The sequence below is a fragment of the Archocentrus centrarchus genome, chromosome 14, assembly GCF_007364275.1.
Source record: "Archocentrus centrarchus isolate MPI-CPG fArcCen1 chromosome 14, fArcCen1, whole genome shotgun sequence".
NCBI lineage: Eukaryota > Metazoa > Chordata > Actinopteri > Cichliformes > Cichlidae > Archocentrus > Archocentrus centrarchus.
This window is the reverse complement of record NC_044359.1, coordinates 37,332,596-37,350,353: the sequence shown is the minus strand read 5'-3', so window position 1 is coordinate 37,350,353 and position 17,758 is coordinate 37,332,596. Positions and strand designations below refer to the sequence as shown.

General features: G+C 39.8%; 1 protein-coding gene across 1 annotated transcript; it reads right to left on the bottom strand.

The window, feature by feature from the left end:
• LOC115791559 (vasodilator-stimulated phosphoprotein-like) lies at window positions 1-15,268 on the bottom strand. Its single transcript, XM_030745670.1, has 13 exons — window positions 15,087-15,268; window positions 13,338-13,509; window positions 11,679-11,853; window positions 9,439-9,487; window positions 4,294-4,609; window positions 4,063-4,166; window positions 3,916-3,964; window positions 3,073-3,115; window positions 2,861-2,900; window positions 2,563-2,652; window positions 1,322-1,388; window positions 882-939; window positions 1-795 (listed from the first exon to the last, which is right to left on the bottom strand). Exons 1-13 carry the CDS (start codon window positions 15,089-15,091, stop codon window positions 749-751), a joined length of 1,215 nt encoding a protein of 404 aa, XP_030601530.1. The 5' UTR covers window positions 15,092-15,268; the 3' UTR covers window positions 1-748.
• Window positions 15,269-17,758: the final 2,490 nt, after the last annotated feature.

The following is a 17,758-nucleotide window of genomic DNA, read 5'->3' as shown; positions in this document are numbered from 1 at the left end:
AACCATTTTTATTATTTTCAACAAGATGAATATTTATTTGTGACTACTTTTAAAGAGTAATTCATCAGATGACAGTGGAAGTATATCAAATATATATTTTGTTGAGATTTGAGATGCATGACCATATGGTCTTACGGAGTTTTTCCTGGTATACCATAACTTCACCTGACCTATACTGTGTAATTGTAGACATTATCTAGACTGGACTGAATCTGATCTGAACCAGATTAAAAATAATGTTTACATATGATAAACACACTGCATGTCCTTCTGGATACAAAAATAATACTGTGCTCACTTCTTACCAGTTCTACAGGTAAAAGTGTGAACATGTGTTTGAGCAGATTATTGCTGCCTGACACTTACAAAAATACATGGACACGTTATTCCTGATGAACACTGTAAACTATTCACATGAACACGTACTGGACAAGAACTGAGTTCCTTCTACAAGTAGGAAAAATAAGAGGGAAATGATGGCTTACATCTAAATGTCATGTGCTCATGCTGAATATAGGGCAATATACTAGTTTATAGTTTGGACACACTTACCCATTCATATGAAGCTTTTGACTGGTACTGTATTTTGTAATTCTTAAATATTGCCAGTACTAGTCTTAAAATTGATCAGGCTTTAAACTCCATCACATGAAAATAAACACTGTAAAGATAAAATAATTTCTACAAAATAAAACTTGCAAATCGCCTCTGAGAGGAAAACATGATGTTTATTTTTTTCTCTCCATCTTCAGTCTTCACTTTTGAGTTGTGACCTTTGCATCTCCTGAAGCAGAGCTGGAAAATAACACTCTGGTGTGACACAAAATCATAACATACTGTGCACGAATAGTTTCTACATGTGTGCCCTAGCTTCAACTTACCTGCGATGATCTCTTCCTTCACTTTATGGAGTTCTTGCTTCATTTGTTCAAGAATTTCCTTCAAAGACAGAGTAAAAGGTTTTATTTAAAAAGTACATTTGTAAATAGCCTTAAAACTTTGTGTGAATGATAGTATCATTCTGGAAACAATGTTATGAATTTGCAATTGCACTCTGTGGTCCTTTAGATGAAATGGCTACATAGTGCAAGTCCTCGTATATTGGGAAAGACATGCAGAGCCTTATAACACACATATTACACCTCTGTGCATCAAAATAGTTTCTCTTGGCTTACAGGACATTATGTTTTGTTTTTTGTTTTTTTTGATTAATTAATAAGTAAAAAGTTTTTCTATCAAAAATACCATCAGAAAAAGTTTACTGTTTACTAGGGAATTGTGGGATGTCGGTGTACATTTATATTAAGATGGAGGAACAAACCTGTTTAAATCTTTCCATATCAGAATCACTTCCTGAAGCATCTGAGTTCTTTTTCACCACCTTCATCCTGCAAAGGAACGATCCATTATTACACTGAGGCAAAACCTGTCAGAGGTACTGTTTTCAGGCCTGCTTCTCTTTTCTATTCTGGGTTAGTTTGACGTGTTAATGCTACAAAAACTGAAGAACTCATAGAAAGTATGAGAATGTGACAGACTCAGTACGCATGCAAAAATAGCAGAGACAAGCTTATAAGTATACAATTAACTGCATTTTCCATGCAGTTGCACATGTGTCATTACTACTGCTCAGTGACAAATGTGTGTTTCAAAGCAGAAGTGAGAATAAGTAACAATTTGGAATTTCATGTGGAAATCTGTAAAACATAAATAGAAACAGGCCACTGCATGGATCCTCAGTATGAGGGAAAAATTGAGTGGGGATGATGCCATCAGATGCCTGTGCTGGTAGTTGCCAGTCAGCTGAGACCATTTTCCCCTAAAATAATAAAGCTTCTCAAATGTTGCCATGTTTGTTGTTTCCATCCAGCAAATATGGAAGTTGTATGTGGTCTGACTGCACACTGAGTACATGTTTATCAGTGACTGTTAGTCAACCAAGTTTTGATTGGTCAGATGGCTGCAGGGAAGAAAGAAAGCCTTAGAAGAACAGGAAGTGTCAGCACTGATAAGTGAAGAACCATATAGATCCTTATATTTGTGATTGGGCGTTTAACATTTGTGGGGCTTGTTTTTTTTCTGCTTTGTATTTCTCTTTAATCACAAAAGCCGATTACAACATTTTTTCTCATCCTTGGAGTACAAACCATTTTCTGATGCCTCAAAACATGTATATATTTAAATAATTAAATTACTGTAATAAAAGTGCATAACTAACAAATAACTAATTATTTGCAATGACAAATAATATTCAGTTAAGAAAAGCTGTGACCGAGTTCGGCCCCTCTGTGTCAACTTCTTTGCAGTTTTGCTATGAGTGAGCTCTGTGAACAGTCATGCTCACAGCTCTGTTATCTATGGGAACTTGTGGTTAAAAACAAGTGTTATCTTTGACTTAAGCAAGAGCTGGCCTGAAGAAACAGCATCTTGAGACAACGGAGGAAGCAGAAATACAACACAGCAAGAAACAAAAAGTATCTGTTTCAAATTGGATTAGATCTTAGCTCGGCCCTGAATGTAGATCATCAGGAGCGAACCCATGCACCCGGCAGTCAGAGGTACCTGGACACAGGAGTGGTGGCAGAGCTGGGAGAAGAAGGAGTAGCAGAGTTGGAAATTGAGTCTCTCTGATTGGTGGTTACAGATTTGGCCCTGTTACAAAAAACACACAGATGTTTTAGGAAAGCCAGTGACTGGGTTACTGAGGCCCCGTTTACACGACACCGTCTCAAAATGACACCGTTTCTACTGGAAACGTTGTTGTGTAAACAGAGCCTGAATTTCTGTAGATGGCTCAGAGCAGGTTTTATTTAGCATAATGTAATGATCACTTTGAAAGCCTGATGGACCAGGCTCTTACCTTGGCATAGTGGCAGATTTCTCCTTAAACTGATTGCTTTCTGGTGAGACATGATTGTTTTTATGATTCAATTATATGTTCATACCCTCAAATTAATTGTATTTATTTATTGCAGTTTCTCTCTCTTTTTTAAACGAGTCTATGTACAATGCTGGGTTGTAGTGTAAAGAAAGAAACTTCATCTACACAGTCATGTAGATGTGACTGCTCACCTCCTGGACCTGAAGATTTTGATACTGAGGATTCAGAATCCTCCTGTAGTCAGGCACAGAGATAATTGCAGTTATCATTTCATATTTTAAATCTTAGAATTAAATCTAAAAATTAGGGCTGGGACTTTAACGCGTTAATTTCGATTAATTAATTATGGGGAAATTAACGCGTTAAAAATTTTAATGCATTTTAATCGCACTTTGCACCGTGGAACACGTCTTTCGCAGCCCACGAACACCACAAAGGCCGGAAGTGAGCAGCTAGCCTTCATATCAGCTGCCATCACCTCTGCGTAGCTCATGTCGCCTAGCAACCGTGAGTGTGAAGCACAGCTGTGTAAAAACAGCTGTTAAACGGAGAACAAACTTTTTCTCCTTTTTGTGGTTTAATTTTAAGTCTTTAACTCAAAATAAGCTGTTAAAACAAGCATAACACATTTCAACATCAAGGAATACAGCTGAGAGAATGATTAATTTCCAACTATAACAAGTGAGACATTAATGTTGAATAAAACTATCCACTTATGATGCTTAACTTTAATTTCAGGAGTTTGCTTATCACAGGAGCACTTCCACCCTTCATTGGTCTGTGTAGTAGACTGGTGGGAAAATAAACTAAACTTTGACGTTTAAGCTTATGTATATTGATTCATTCATCAACTAAACTTAAATTAATATTTCTCATGTCAAATATTGAAATGCGATTAAAATGCGATTAATTTCGATTAATTAATTACAAAGCTTGTAATTAATTCGATTAATTTTTTTAATCGAGTCCCACCCCTACTAAAAATAAAATAAGAGAAAATCTAGTGAGCTTGAGAGGACTGAGAGGAGACTTACATTGCTAGGTTCTTCCTTTTTTTCAGCAGGTTTATCAGCAGCTTTTCTCCTATTTAAAATAATTGTATTATAATACAGACAATAAAATTCTCCAAATCAGATTATCCCAAATATCTCTGAGTGTTATATCTCTTCATGATGACTTGCCTTCTTGCAAGGATGGCACTCATTTCTCCCATTAGGTTACCTCCTCCACTTCCACCAGAGGAGGATGGTGGTTTGGGGGCTGGGGCTGCTGAACCTCCCTCATCCTTAATATAAGAAAAATACACATTTTTATAAAAACCTAAAAATATAAGCAGTTTTAGTAAATTTTACTAAAGTGAGTGTGCATCAGGGTCTTAGTGCAGAGCACAGATAATACACATGTGCTCATACCTTCACTGCTTTACGCAGTTTGGCTCCTGCCAGAGCCGCAGCCAGACTGTTTCCACCGCCACCGCCACCTCCACCTCCTCCACTGCCTCCTGCAGGGGGTGGGGGTGGTGCAGGTGGGACCATACCTCCAGAAGGAGGTGGTGGAGGTGCAGGTGGGCATGCTCCAGAGGGAGGTGGGCCTGGAGGTGGTGGGGGTGCTGGTGGGGCAGGTGAAGCGGCTACTGGGGCAGGAGGAACAGGAGGAGCAGATGCAGTAGCTTTTCGTTCTCTCTCCAGTCGTTCCTTTTCTTGCTGTTCCTGCTTCTGACGCTCTAGTCTGGATGAAGATGAACAGATAAATTAGAACAGAGTACTACTGTTGGTACAAAAGCAGCATATTCTTACATCTGGATACTGCTACACAACTAGAAAATACAGCTACAATAAGAGACATCAACTTAACAGTAAGGTCAAGACAGATCCATCTCCAATATGCAGCTGTGTGTGCAGTTAGGGTTAAGCTTAAGTTTAATTTAAGCAATGTTCACACTATTATGAGCACTTTTTTCAGAGGTCTTGGTCATTTCAGCAATACAATACCAAACTACATTCTACATGTATTTTAATAGCATGGCTCTGTAGTATAATAAAAGCTGGGTGCTAAAGTGGCCCACCTGCAGAGCAGACCTGTTACCTATTGAAAACATTTGCATTAAGAAATAATAAAAAAAAATGCATTAAACAGACATTAAGATAAACTGAACAGTTGAGAAGCTAAAACACTATATCAGGTAAGAATTGGAAAACATTTGGCTTTCATAAATACAGAAATTGATCTTCTCATTTTTGAATCACAGTTTACAAAGCATTGCAATATTTTTTTGTCCAATATTACATATAATGGCATCTTAAAGTTTTTATTTTGAGTGAGTGAGTGAATATGAGTTTTTTCATTGGTCTTTGTACAGTACCAGTCACACTTACCCATTTAAATGAATGGGTAAGTGTGTCCAAAACTTTGCTTTACAGTCATAGACTTTATATTGTAGTGTACTTGTATGTTATTAGTGGAAACTGTTTTTTTCTGTACACTAACATGCTAATTTTCTGAGTTTGAAGCTATTGCAGGATTGGACAAGAGGGGTGGCTGGGTATCGGATGACCGCTTGCTAGTGCTAACAGACCCGCCTGCTTGCTAATTGTAGCAATGGCGATAAGGTCCGATAGCAAACTGTTGAAAATTCTCAGCCAGGTGCAACACTACCTCAGCCCCGTGCAGCACTGGGTGATCGACCGCTGGTTAGAACCCTGATCGTGGCCAGGTTTAAAAATAGGCTCAGCCTGAACAACCCATGTGTTCATCCTCCTGTGGGTTGTGGGTCCACAGAAGGAGGGTTGTAGGGCTCCATTACTTTGTGGATTGAGTGGCAGCTGAAGGTGGAAGCCTTGGTGGCCCAGTCCCTGGCTGGTTAAACTGGTTTTAGAAGTATGTTACCTCTCTAGTGGGAAAGAGCCTGGGTTTGTGCAGGAGGCTGACAGATACCATCCAGATATAGTTGGGCTCATCTAAATCAACAGCACAGGCTTTGGAACCGATCTCCTGGAGAGGGGCTGGACTTTATTCCACTCTGGAGTCACCCATGATGAGAAGAGAGTGGGAGTGGGTAGACGTATTGCCCTGGCTTGGAGCCTGTATGTTGAGGTTTTCCTTGGTGAACTAGAGGGTTGTTTGGCCCTGACTGCTGTTTGTGCTTTCGTATTTAGGAGAAGATTAGAACATCTGGCCTTCTTGAAGTCCCTGATTGCCCCACCTGGGTACTCCGTTGCACTCCTACTGGAGTGATTCAATGCTGATCAATGGTCGATGACAGTCAAACCAGGAGGGGTGTGACTGGAAGGAAAGGCCTACTGATCTAATCCCAAATGGTATTCTGTTACGGGACTTCTGTGCTAATCATGGATTGTCCACAATAAATACCATGTTCAAGCACCAAGTATATGGACACCCTGTCCATATACTTGGTGTATGGACTGATTGTTTTGTAATCACATCATCATTATCTGTGGATGCATGCCTTGGGCAGTCAGGTGAAGAGTCAACTGATCACTACTTGGTGGTGGGTATGATTAGGTGGCGGGGTGCTCTGGCATATGTAGTGAGGGTGCAGTGTGAGTGCCTAACAGAGGCACCAGCCCAGAAGATCTTCATCTCCCACCTCCAGAACTCGCAGAACTTTGACAGCAGGGAGGGAGGCTATGTCTTGGCAGGCCAAGCAGTGTACCTGAGCCTAAAGAGTAGGTGAAGCAAAATCTCATGTGTCGGATGAACCTGTGGAACAAGACTTTCGGTCAGCCTTGAGGTGATTCTGGCAAACCATCAGGTATCTCAGGAGGGGGAAGCAGTTTCCTACCCACACTGTATATGGTGAGGATGGACTGCTGCAAACCTCAACTAAGGAGGTCAACAAGGTAGGTAAAAAAAATCTGGATGAGATTTGCCGTGAGTTCGTTAAGGCTCTGAATGTTGTGAGGCTGTCCTGGCACTGTGTGGAAATCAGGGACAGTGCCCTAAAACTTTGGAAGGCTCACACTCCTCATTCCTGGGAAGGGCAGTAGAGAGGCGAGTTGTTAGTTGAACAACAGATTAAGGAGGAACAATTGTAAAACACTGCACCAGATCTTTAGCCCCTCAAGGATATTTAAGCGTGTGTGGGAGTTTCCCCAACTAGTCCACATGTATTTTGTAGATCTGGAGAAGGTATTTTACCACATCACTTGGTCTGTCCTGTGGGGAGTCTTTCTAAAGATTGGGGTATTGGGGCTTGGGTAATGACCCACGCCTCCACTCACACCATGGCACATGTGATTATGCACATGAACAATAGAGGGTCATAACCACCTCCCGGGGACTACACCCACAGGGGTTTAAATACCTGGGTCTCTCCACCTTTTGGTTTGAGAACTGAAGAAGCCTTTGGGATGAGAGGTGAAATGTCTTCAAGAAACAAAAAGAAGTCCAGTGGCCTTTTTTCAAGCTCCAGAGACTACTGGGCCTCCTGTTGTGGGTTACTGAAACCCTGCAGAATTGCAATGAGAACTTGGTTTGCATTGCTGGCAATAAAACAAACTCTTTCCTGGTGGGTGTTGGAGTCCAACAGGGCCACTCTTTGCCATGCATTCTGCTCATAATTTTTATGGACAGAATTTATAGATGTAGCCAAGGGGCAGAGGGTGTCTAGTTTGGACTCAGAATCCTGCCTCTACTTTCTTTAGATGATGCAGCGGTCATCAAGTAACAACCTCCAGCTTGTACCAGAACATTTTGCAGCACCTCTAACGCTGAGGTTTTCAGTTTGAAAAAGGTGGCTTGTTCACTCTGAGTTGGTAATGAGTTTGCTACCCCAGGTGGAGGAGTTCAAGTAGCAAGGATTTCGTTCATGAGTGAGGGAAGGAGGGAGCAGGAGACTGGCAGACAAAGTGGTGCTTGGCACAATGCAGTCAGACAAGTACTGTTCTCCTGGCAAGTGCCAAACCTCGACTCATCCATTGGCTTGCTAGTGTGATTCATCCCTCCAGAGAACTCATCTCCACTTTTTTATAGTCCAGTGGTGGCGTGCTTTACACCACTGCATCAACGCTTTGCATTGAGCTTGGTGATGGAAGGCTTGGATGCAGCTGCCATGGAAACCCATCCATGAAGCTCTCTACACACTGTCCTTGAGCTGATCTGAAGGCCACATGAAGGTTGGAGGTCTGCAGAAAGTTGGTGACCTCTGTGCACTATGACCCTCAGCAGCCACTGACCCCACTCTGTGATTTTACGTGGCCTACCACTTCATGGCTGAGTTGATGTCGTTTCCAATCACTTCCACTTTGTTATAATCCCACTAACAGCTGACTGTGGAATATTTTACAGTGACTGGACTTGTTGCACAGGTATCATCCTATCACGGTACCACGCTGGAGTTCACTGAGCTCCTGAGAGCGACCCATTCTTACACTGATGTTTGTAGAAGCAGTCTGCATGCCTAGGTGCTGGTTTATACACCTGTGGAAGTGACTGGAACACCTGAACTCTGTGATTTGAATGGTTGGATGTGCTTGGGGAAAAAGACAGTTTTTCGCATCTTGGGGCGATGTACTTTGCTAGCTGATTGCACCATTCAGCAAACAAGCTCTGCTCAGTGCAGTCCTCAGTTATAAAGTGCTCTACAAACCCATTTCAGTTCAGCCAGCAATGAAAATCCACGTATTGCTAAAGAGTCAGAGAGCGAAAGTGGACAGTAGAGCCTTGTTTTGTTTTTTTTTTAACATACAACTCATTGTTGCATGTAGTACAAAAATGACTCCTTTAGGCTGCTTTTTAGTTGTAGTTTTCTTGTTTTCTTCAAACTTCACAGACAGTGTTAAATCTATGACAGTTTGTTAGAGCAGGGCTCTAAATTAGCCTTTATACATGTAGTGTTCCTGCCCACTTTAATCTCTCGTCTCTGGATATGACCAAGATTTACAAAACAGACTTTATTTTTGCGTAATTATTTGCCTATACTGATCCTACAGGTAGCTCAAATGCTGACTGTTTGAAAAGTGGGCCGAACAGGAAATGACACAGAGTTCACCATTTAAAGGAGAAGTGCAAAAAAATGTCAAAGATCCAAAAACATAGCATGATAAAAACAGATCGTGGTTACAGTTTTTATTGCTTTTAACACCTGGTTTCACTTTAGCTCTTTGTGTGTTATAACTTCACTTGTCTCACAGCACAAGCAGGAGTAGTCCACAGACCAGTTGTTCGTTGACAATAAACAGCTAAAATATGCAGACAGTGGTTTGTAAAGCTGTCCATAGTCCACAACAGGATGTTTCCCCCATTAGGGATAGGGTGGGTGAGGTCTGAGCATCTCTGCTTAGGCTGCTGCACCCATGACCCTTGAAAATCGATGGCCTCTCTGCCTCTCAACATATCTCTGCATTTGCACTACAGTACTGAGAATGCTAGATTTGATTAATTGTAGCAACTGCTGAAAATGTTGCATTAAAATGTTTGATTAAAAGCAGAAATAAAACAAAAATCAATGACACATAATGAGTATTTAGCCTAATATAATATAATTACATTATTATAATATAATATGATAATTAATGATAATTAGGAATGAGTTGTACCTTTTCTGTTCTTCCACCTGCTGTGCAGAGGGGCCATTCTGTGCTGGGCCTAAGAAAAAAAATAATGTACAATGAATAAATCAAATATAAGTAAAATGCATTTACTTACACTTGATTTATTAATTATTAATATATATATTTATATATATATATATATATATATATATATATCAGGGGTGGGACTTTAACGCGTTAATTTCGATTAGTTAATTATGGGGAAATTTTAACGCATTTTAATCGCACTTTGCACCGTGGAACGTTTCTCAGTGCACGAGTTCCCGGCATACAGATTATATCGACGCACAATGTCCAAATTAGGGGCCGCATCCTGCGAAGGACCCGGCCCACGTCTTTCGCAGCCCACAAAGGCCGGAAGTGAGCAGCTAGCCTTCATATCAGCTGCCGTCTGCGTAGCTCATGTCGCCTAGCAACCGTGAGTGTGAAGCACAGCTGTGTAAAAGCAGCTGTTAAACGGAGAACGAACTTTTTCTCCTTTTTGTGGTTTAATTTTAAGTCTTTGATTCAAAATAAGCTGTTAAAACAAGCATTTCAACATCAAGGAATACAGCTGAGAGAATGATTAATTTCCAACTATATTAAGTGAGACATTAATGTTGAATAAAACTATCCAGTTATGATGCTTAACTTTAATTTCAGGAGTTTGCTTATCACAGGAGCACTTCCGCCCTTCGTTGGTCTGTGTAGTAGACTGGTGGGAAAATAAACAACATTTTGAAGTTTAAGCTTATGTATATTGATTCATTCATCAACTAAACTTAAATTAATATTTCTCATGTCAAATATTGAAATGCGATTAAAATGCGATTAATTTCGATGAATTAATTACAAAGCTTGTAATTAATTCGATTAATTTTTTAATCGAGTCCCACCCCTAATATATATATATATATATAAAATTTCAATAGTCACACCCAGGTGTGATTACTGACAGATCTGTTCAGTCTGAAATCGGTTATATAGAACCTGCCTGACAAAATGAAGTAGGTTAACAGATGTCAAAAAGCAACACATCATGCCGTGATCTAAAGAAACAGCTGAGAAAAGGTTACAAAGCATTTTCAAAAGCCTTGGATGATAAATCATCCAGGAGGCCACAAAAAACCCCAGAACATCTAAAGAACTGCCTCACTTATCTCAGTTAAGTTCGGGTGAAGGTTCTTGATTCAACAATAAGCAAGAAACTGGGTAAAAATCACTTCCATGGGAGAGCTCCAAGATGAAAACAACTGCTGACCACAAAGAACATAAAGGCTTGTCTCACATTTGCCAAAATCCAATTTGATGATCCCCGAGACTTTGGGGACCTTTTTGGAAGGTTTGAGTGCCGTTACAGCTGGTGTCAAACTGGCACAGCGTTTCATAAGAAGAACATCATACCAAGAGTCAAACATGGTGGCAGCAGTGTGCTGGTGTGGGGCTTCCTTGCTGCTTCAGGACCTAGACAACTCGCTGTCATTGATTGAACCATAAATTCTGCTCTCTACCAGAAAATCCTGAACATTAATATTCAGCTATCAGTTCATACCCTGAAGCTCAAGCAGCAGGACAATGATTGGAAACACACCAGCAAGTCCACCTCTGAACTGCTAAAAAAAAAAAAAATCAAAACAAAAGGAAATGAAGGTATTGGTGTAAGCTAGTCAAAATCTGGACTCAAATCCAAGTGAGATGCTTTGGTATGACCTTAAATGGGCCAAAGACCTCAAGCTCAAAAACCTTCCAATATGACTGATTTCAAACAATTCTGCAAAGAAAAATTGGCCAAAATTCATTCACAGTGCTATGAAAGACTCAGTGCCGGTTAGCACTCCATCACTGTTCTTGCAGTCAAGGAAGAAGCAGTTATAAGGTTTTTTTGTTTTTACATAAGGCCAGGTAGTTTTGGACAGGGACGCGAACCTGCCTGCTTTTCACCTCGCGGTGTGCATGGTCGCCTGCTCTTCCACTGAGCGACCCTGGCACCCAAAAAGCCAAAGATTTTTATAACACATTATGTGCAGGAGAGTATCAAGCTGAACAGTTGTCAATGTGCCAAATATGTTTGTTACATGAGTCATTTTCTACTATTTAATAAGATTATAATTTTGTCATTGACTAGAAATATTAGCAATGCACATTTATATACACACACATATAAACACACACACAGACATATAAATGGCATTGTCAGAATTTAAAGTAAGACATGAACACATGTCTTCTTGCCTCAGTGTGGTTACCTGTGGCTGCACTGAGAGTGTCTAATGCCTGCATCATCGTGTTGGCAAACAGAGCAGCATCCTCTTTACTGCCAAAATTTAGCCCCCACACTTGCTTGTGATCCCGCCACTGATGGAAGTTTGGTGTGGCTTGATTATACTTCATCCCTTTAATAATGGGACAGTTGATCACCACCTGATGTAAGCAAGAAGCGCGGGAGAGTAAATGTAAAGTCAGTCAGGTCAGAGGAGAGTTCATTTAAATCTGTTATCATATATGAGATCATATTGCTGATGCCTGACTGCATTTGATTGTACATGGAAAATGTGTTATGTCTGTTCACTCATTAAAGGATAAGCATGTTACCAATGTGCTACTTTGCATAGATATATTGTAAATCACCCTAGAAACTACAAAAATGTTCTTTTTGATGATGTGACTCATCAGTTGATGAGCCGAAGCTGTTTTGTATCGTCACCATTTAGCCCTCTAATCAGTCATGTGTTGATGACATATCACCATGTAAATGATCAAACAAAACCACATGGACAGCAGTGATTTATCTGACCTGCCTCATGAAAATTCTCTGAATGAAACTGAAAGCAACTCGTGGGATTCGACTGATTTAAGGGATGATGAACTGGAAAATCACAAAGTTATGATTATGGGTGGGGATACGTTTCTGAGTCCACCTACAGGGAGGAACGCTGCGACAGCAGATTCAGAGGAAGATGGTAAATGGACTAGTTCTTATACAGCGCTTTCCTACTCTGACTGAGCACTCAAAGCGCTTACACACCACGTTTACATTCACCCATTCATACAAGCACTTCCATATGAAACTAAGTGCTTACTGCCGACCATTCACACACATTCTCACTCTGACGCTTGCATCAGAGAGCAGCTTGGGGTTCAGTATCTTATCTATCACAATCTGGGGTCTGCAGTGTAACTGACTCTTTTTGACTACTTTTCATTTCATTTTCATTCATTTCATTTCATCCTAAAAACTGGTTATCTTGCCTTGTTTGGTATCAGTTTTTTCAGTACAACCTCATGTGTGTGACTGTACAGTTATTTTTACATTCTGACATACTGCACTGGACCTAAAATCACACAAATACACAAGATCCTAGTAGAAAAAGTCTATTTTACTTTTACTGTAAAAACCAAAAACATGTTTAATGAACTATTTTTCAACTGTCTGTCTCTCAGTTGCAGGATAGTTTGGGTGGGTTGGGGGCAGATTGTCTCAGACTCAAGTAAGTCTGTCTTGACCCCCCCCCCTCAAGTCTATCTTTTCACAGCTCATACAAATAGCAGATGAGCTGTCAGACATATGAATTTCCCTCTAAAATCAATAAAGTTATTTATTCTTATTTATCACACTTCCAAGTGGCACAACAGGTCTCCCCATCTTCCCACAGTTGCTTGGACATCTTTCAACAGATGAAATAGATAAATAATAGGCAATAATAAAGGAAACTTAACACAAGGACCTTTGTTCAAAATTTTTACAAACAATATCAAGATGGCAGCTTTCATCTGAGGTACAAGTCTGCGCAAACAATTACACTGTGTGTCTTAAAAGAAGTACTTGAAATCATAGAAAGCATTGTATCCAGTCAGAACATGAGAAGGTCATGATTTGGCTTCATGTGTGCACGCTTTTCTTGTACCTGCTGGTCAGCCTGCAGTTTTCTTCCCACCACTCTGAAAGTGTTGGCTGAAGAGTTGTGATAGACCTGGACACGACTAAAGGAAGCGCTGTCAGATCCTGCTGGAATCCAGCGCTTGTTGTTGTCATCATACAGCATGACCGTCGCCCTCACCTGACAGATACTGGACTCACTGTTGGAAAGAACGATGAGGAGAAAAAGATGATCAGATGCAGTGTAAGAAGAAAAATACCAAAATGGTGAAAGGGTAGATATCTATCTATCTATCTATCTATCTATCTATCTATCTATCTATCTATCTATCTATCTATCTATCTATCTATCTATCTATCGAGCGAGATGAATGGGTGTGTCCCAAGTTTTGACTGGTATTGTATATGTGCATTAATAAACTCTAGTTAGTTTATCAAACTGGAAAAATATGTATTGCTTCATTACTGCACAGAGATTCAGAACCTTAAATTCATACACTGTTAAGTGTATGAATTATAGTGTATGTTATGTTATGTACATAACATAACAGGACTCAGTAAAAGCCATGGAATAAAAGTAAGTTTTCAACTGGGTTTTAAAAATGTCATGTGAAGGGGTGATGTATTCCATTATTTCAGGGCAACAACTGCGAACGCCCGATCTCCTCTGCGTTTCAGTCTTGACCTCGGAAACGAAAGGAGCATAAGCGTTCTAGTAGGAACATGTAAGCATACGAGGTCGGAGAGGTGAGAGGGTGCTAAACCATGCAAAGCTTTAAAAACAAGTGATAAGATTTTTAAATTGATTATAAAGCTCAGTGGGAGCCAGTGTAGGGAAGCCAAAATGGGAGATATGGTCCAGTTTGCGAGTGCCAGTCAACACGTGCTGCTGCATTTTGGACCAATTCTAATCGACAAAGCAGCGACTGACTGACAGCCAAATAGAGGCTATTGCAATAGTCAAGGCGGGATGAGATGACAGCGTGGATCGCTCTTTCAAAGTCCCCAAAAGTGAGAAAAGGTTTCAGTTTTGAGAGAAGTCGGAGGTGAATGTGCGTCTCAAAGGTCAAACTGCTGTTGAAAATCACTCCTAGATTTTTTGCAAAGGGTTTATTGAAAGGCTTAAAGGGCCAAGCTCATGGAGGTCAGGGGTACCAAATACAACAATCTCTGTATTTATGTATATACAGAGATATTCAATATGGATACATGAATGTATCTGTGTCGTGTTAATGTATTCATACTGTCAGTTTGAAAGTCTGTATGCAAATATCAAAGAAATGAGAACAGAAACACAGCAGACGTCTCTACAAGGCATCGTGACATTGAATTATTTTCAGTCTGCTTGTTGCAAAGTGTGTGGGAAAGCTTTACTTCCTGTCACAAAGGTTTTCATGTTTTGACCACTTCCTGTGATCAGTACAGTACCTAATATGGACTGTGTTTCACCTGTCGTCTGTGCTAACTTCTCAAAAAGTTTTAACCCCCCTTCTTGGATTAATTAATATTCTCTGTCCCAAAAAAAATGCAGATATTTTCAGCCTATGTGCCATAACTGTCATAATCAGTGCACCTGTTGTGAGCTTCAGACACTTGCAGACAACAGGAAACGTAGTTAGAACGAAAGTGGCTTTAGGTAAAATGCAGAGTTGATAGGAAGCACTATTATTCTGGGTTGTTTCACACATTCTTTCAGGTGTCATTCAAGATGATTTGGAAGGAAAACATTTTTGTTGTTTAAATTGATTAATATCACTGATATAAGAAAAACACTCACCCCATATTCCAGCTTTCACCAGTATCCAGAGTTTCACTTGTTTTTAACAATACTTTTTCACATCAGCATGAATCTCTTCTTTCAGATGTCTGTCATTCCTGCTTGTTTCACCTCAGCTGCTCTCTCGCTCACTGACTGTTCAGCAGCGAGCATTTGCACTTCTGCCTTTGTATTCTCATTTCCTAGACAGTTTTTTCTTTCTTCCTGTTCTTGTCTGCGCTCGATCTTTTAAATTCACATTTTCACACCTCCCCCATTCTCTGCCTCCTGCGGTATAGCTCTGATTTCTGCCTGCTTTCTCCTTCCTACCATGCTGTTGTTTTAGTTAGGAATCCTCCTGACATAATTATGGCTATTTCAGATAAAAGTATTCAAGCACCACTTGTATGGTTTAATAGAAAGTTCCATGCTGCACGCAAGACAAAGCAGTTGTGCAAAGCAAACAGTAGTGTTCTTTTTTAGTGTCTATGTATCACCTGCATTATCAGTAACAGTGGTAGTAAAAATAGAAGTGGTATTAAGGTGACAGCAGCAACTACAGGGTTCAACTTCCCCACGAAGTAATAATGGGTAATCCTTCAGGCTCAAATATAGCACTATTAACTGTGCTTCACTTCCTTGTTATAATTGAACTGAAAGCTTCATTATTTATGCTGCTAAAGAACTACATACCTATACACAAAATGTATTCAACATTTTTCTCACCCAAGATGTCACTTTTTTAATAACCTAGCCTCGATGTAAATGCCCTTCAAAAATTCATTAACTTGAAAAGAATATGATTTGGCATCAAATTTTATCTTGTGATGAATTTGCTTCTCATCTTTAGATGAGTCCTTCAGCTTACATTCAAACAGAAGCAACTTAAATGTGTATTTATATTAATGTAGAACTGACATAAAAAAATCCTCAACCAAAACATCTGGTTTAAGTTCTCCTTTAAGCATCTTTTCACACATCTTCAATTTTTAGCATGTGTGTGTGCGTACATGTTAATCTTTAAGGCTTATGCATGTGTATAAACATAGGTATGAAACTGAAACCTGGTAAGTGGCCCTCTTCGTCTTTTTAATCGCCATCTCTAGCAACATTTTAGTGTTGTTCATTTCCTCTTACCTTTCATGATCACTTTACAGATCATAATGTCTCTGCGCGTAAATGTGTGCAGCATTTACTAAATATTTTTAGTTATTACCAAACAGAGGTTTTAGTTTTTGAGGACAGCAAAGGCGTCTCATTTTGGCAAATTGTCTGTGCTTGTATTAGAACCACTAATAAAAGAAAAACAGATTCCGAGGACAGAAACTAACTGCTGTTTATACAGAGCTCCAAGCACTTTAGACTACAAGCCACATTTAACCATACAGTCATATGGACTGGCTCTGGTTCCTTTATACAACATGCCTCATTCACCCAAGCACTTCTTTCTCTGCTTAAATGCGTTCGAGCTCACATTTACAGGCATTCATACTCCAGTGGTTGCATTGGGGAGAAACTTGGGGTACAGTATCTTGCCTAAGGATAATTTGGCATGCAGACTGAAGCAGCCAGGGATCGAACCACCAACCTTCTGATTGGTAGGTGACCTCCTCTACCTCTTAACCTCCTGAGCTACAGCCACAGCCTCATACAGAGCTTTATTCTACAGTTGTGGTCAGAAGTTTATATACACTCATCATGGGCATGAATGGGTAATTCTGGGCTTTAAATCATTTTTAAAACTGTTTTCCAGGGTGGAACGATTGTACAACATACATCTTTAATGACTTTAAAAAACAAGCATTGGATGCACAAGTTTGAAATTATTTTGGGTTTTATTTAATCCACACAGGGTCAAAAGTGGTTAAATGTCTCTTAGCAAGTCACACCTCGTCCACATGCTTTTGGTAGCCATCAACAAGCTTCTGTATTAATACTTAATGAATATTTGATTCTTGGCAGAATTGGTTTCCTGACATAGACCCAGCTTTTAAGTATAGTCCACAAATTATCAATTATTGATCACAACTGTATAAACTTTAAGCACGTTATCTATTATTCATGGCCAATTTTAGAATCACCAATTAACCAAACACACACTATATTGCCAAAAGTATTCACTCACCCATCGAAATCATTGAACTCAGGTTTTCCAGTCTCTTCCACGTCCACAGGTGTATAAAACCAATCACCTAGGCATACAGACAATTGTGAAAGCTCTCAGGCACTCAATAAATTAGGAATAAGGAATGTGTTTGAGCTTTTTGTTGTTTAATAAAATCCTAGCTGCAGCATTCTGAGTGAGCTGTAGCTGTCTGATTGTGCTGATTTCACTAAAACCCATAAAGACATGTTAGACAGATATCCTTTAATTTTTGCTATTAATAGGCTGATTTATTGTCTTTATGTGGTTGTCAAGTCAGGTCAGAGTCCCTAATTACACCAAGATTTCTGGACTGGTTTGAGGATTTAAGCATCGTGCTTCAGGTGTCCTCGTCATGTCAGCCTTGCAAGGCAAAAGTTAAATGCATATCTGTGATTAGTCTGGGATCAGCCAACAGGCAGAGCAGAGCAAAGGGACTGCTCTACATGACAGTCTGGAGCAGTGACGTGCAGTCAGTGCCTCCACTGTCAACATGTGGAGACACTTACAAGTAAGTAAGTAAATTTTATTTATATAGCACTTTACAAGA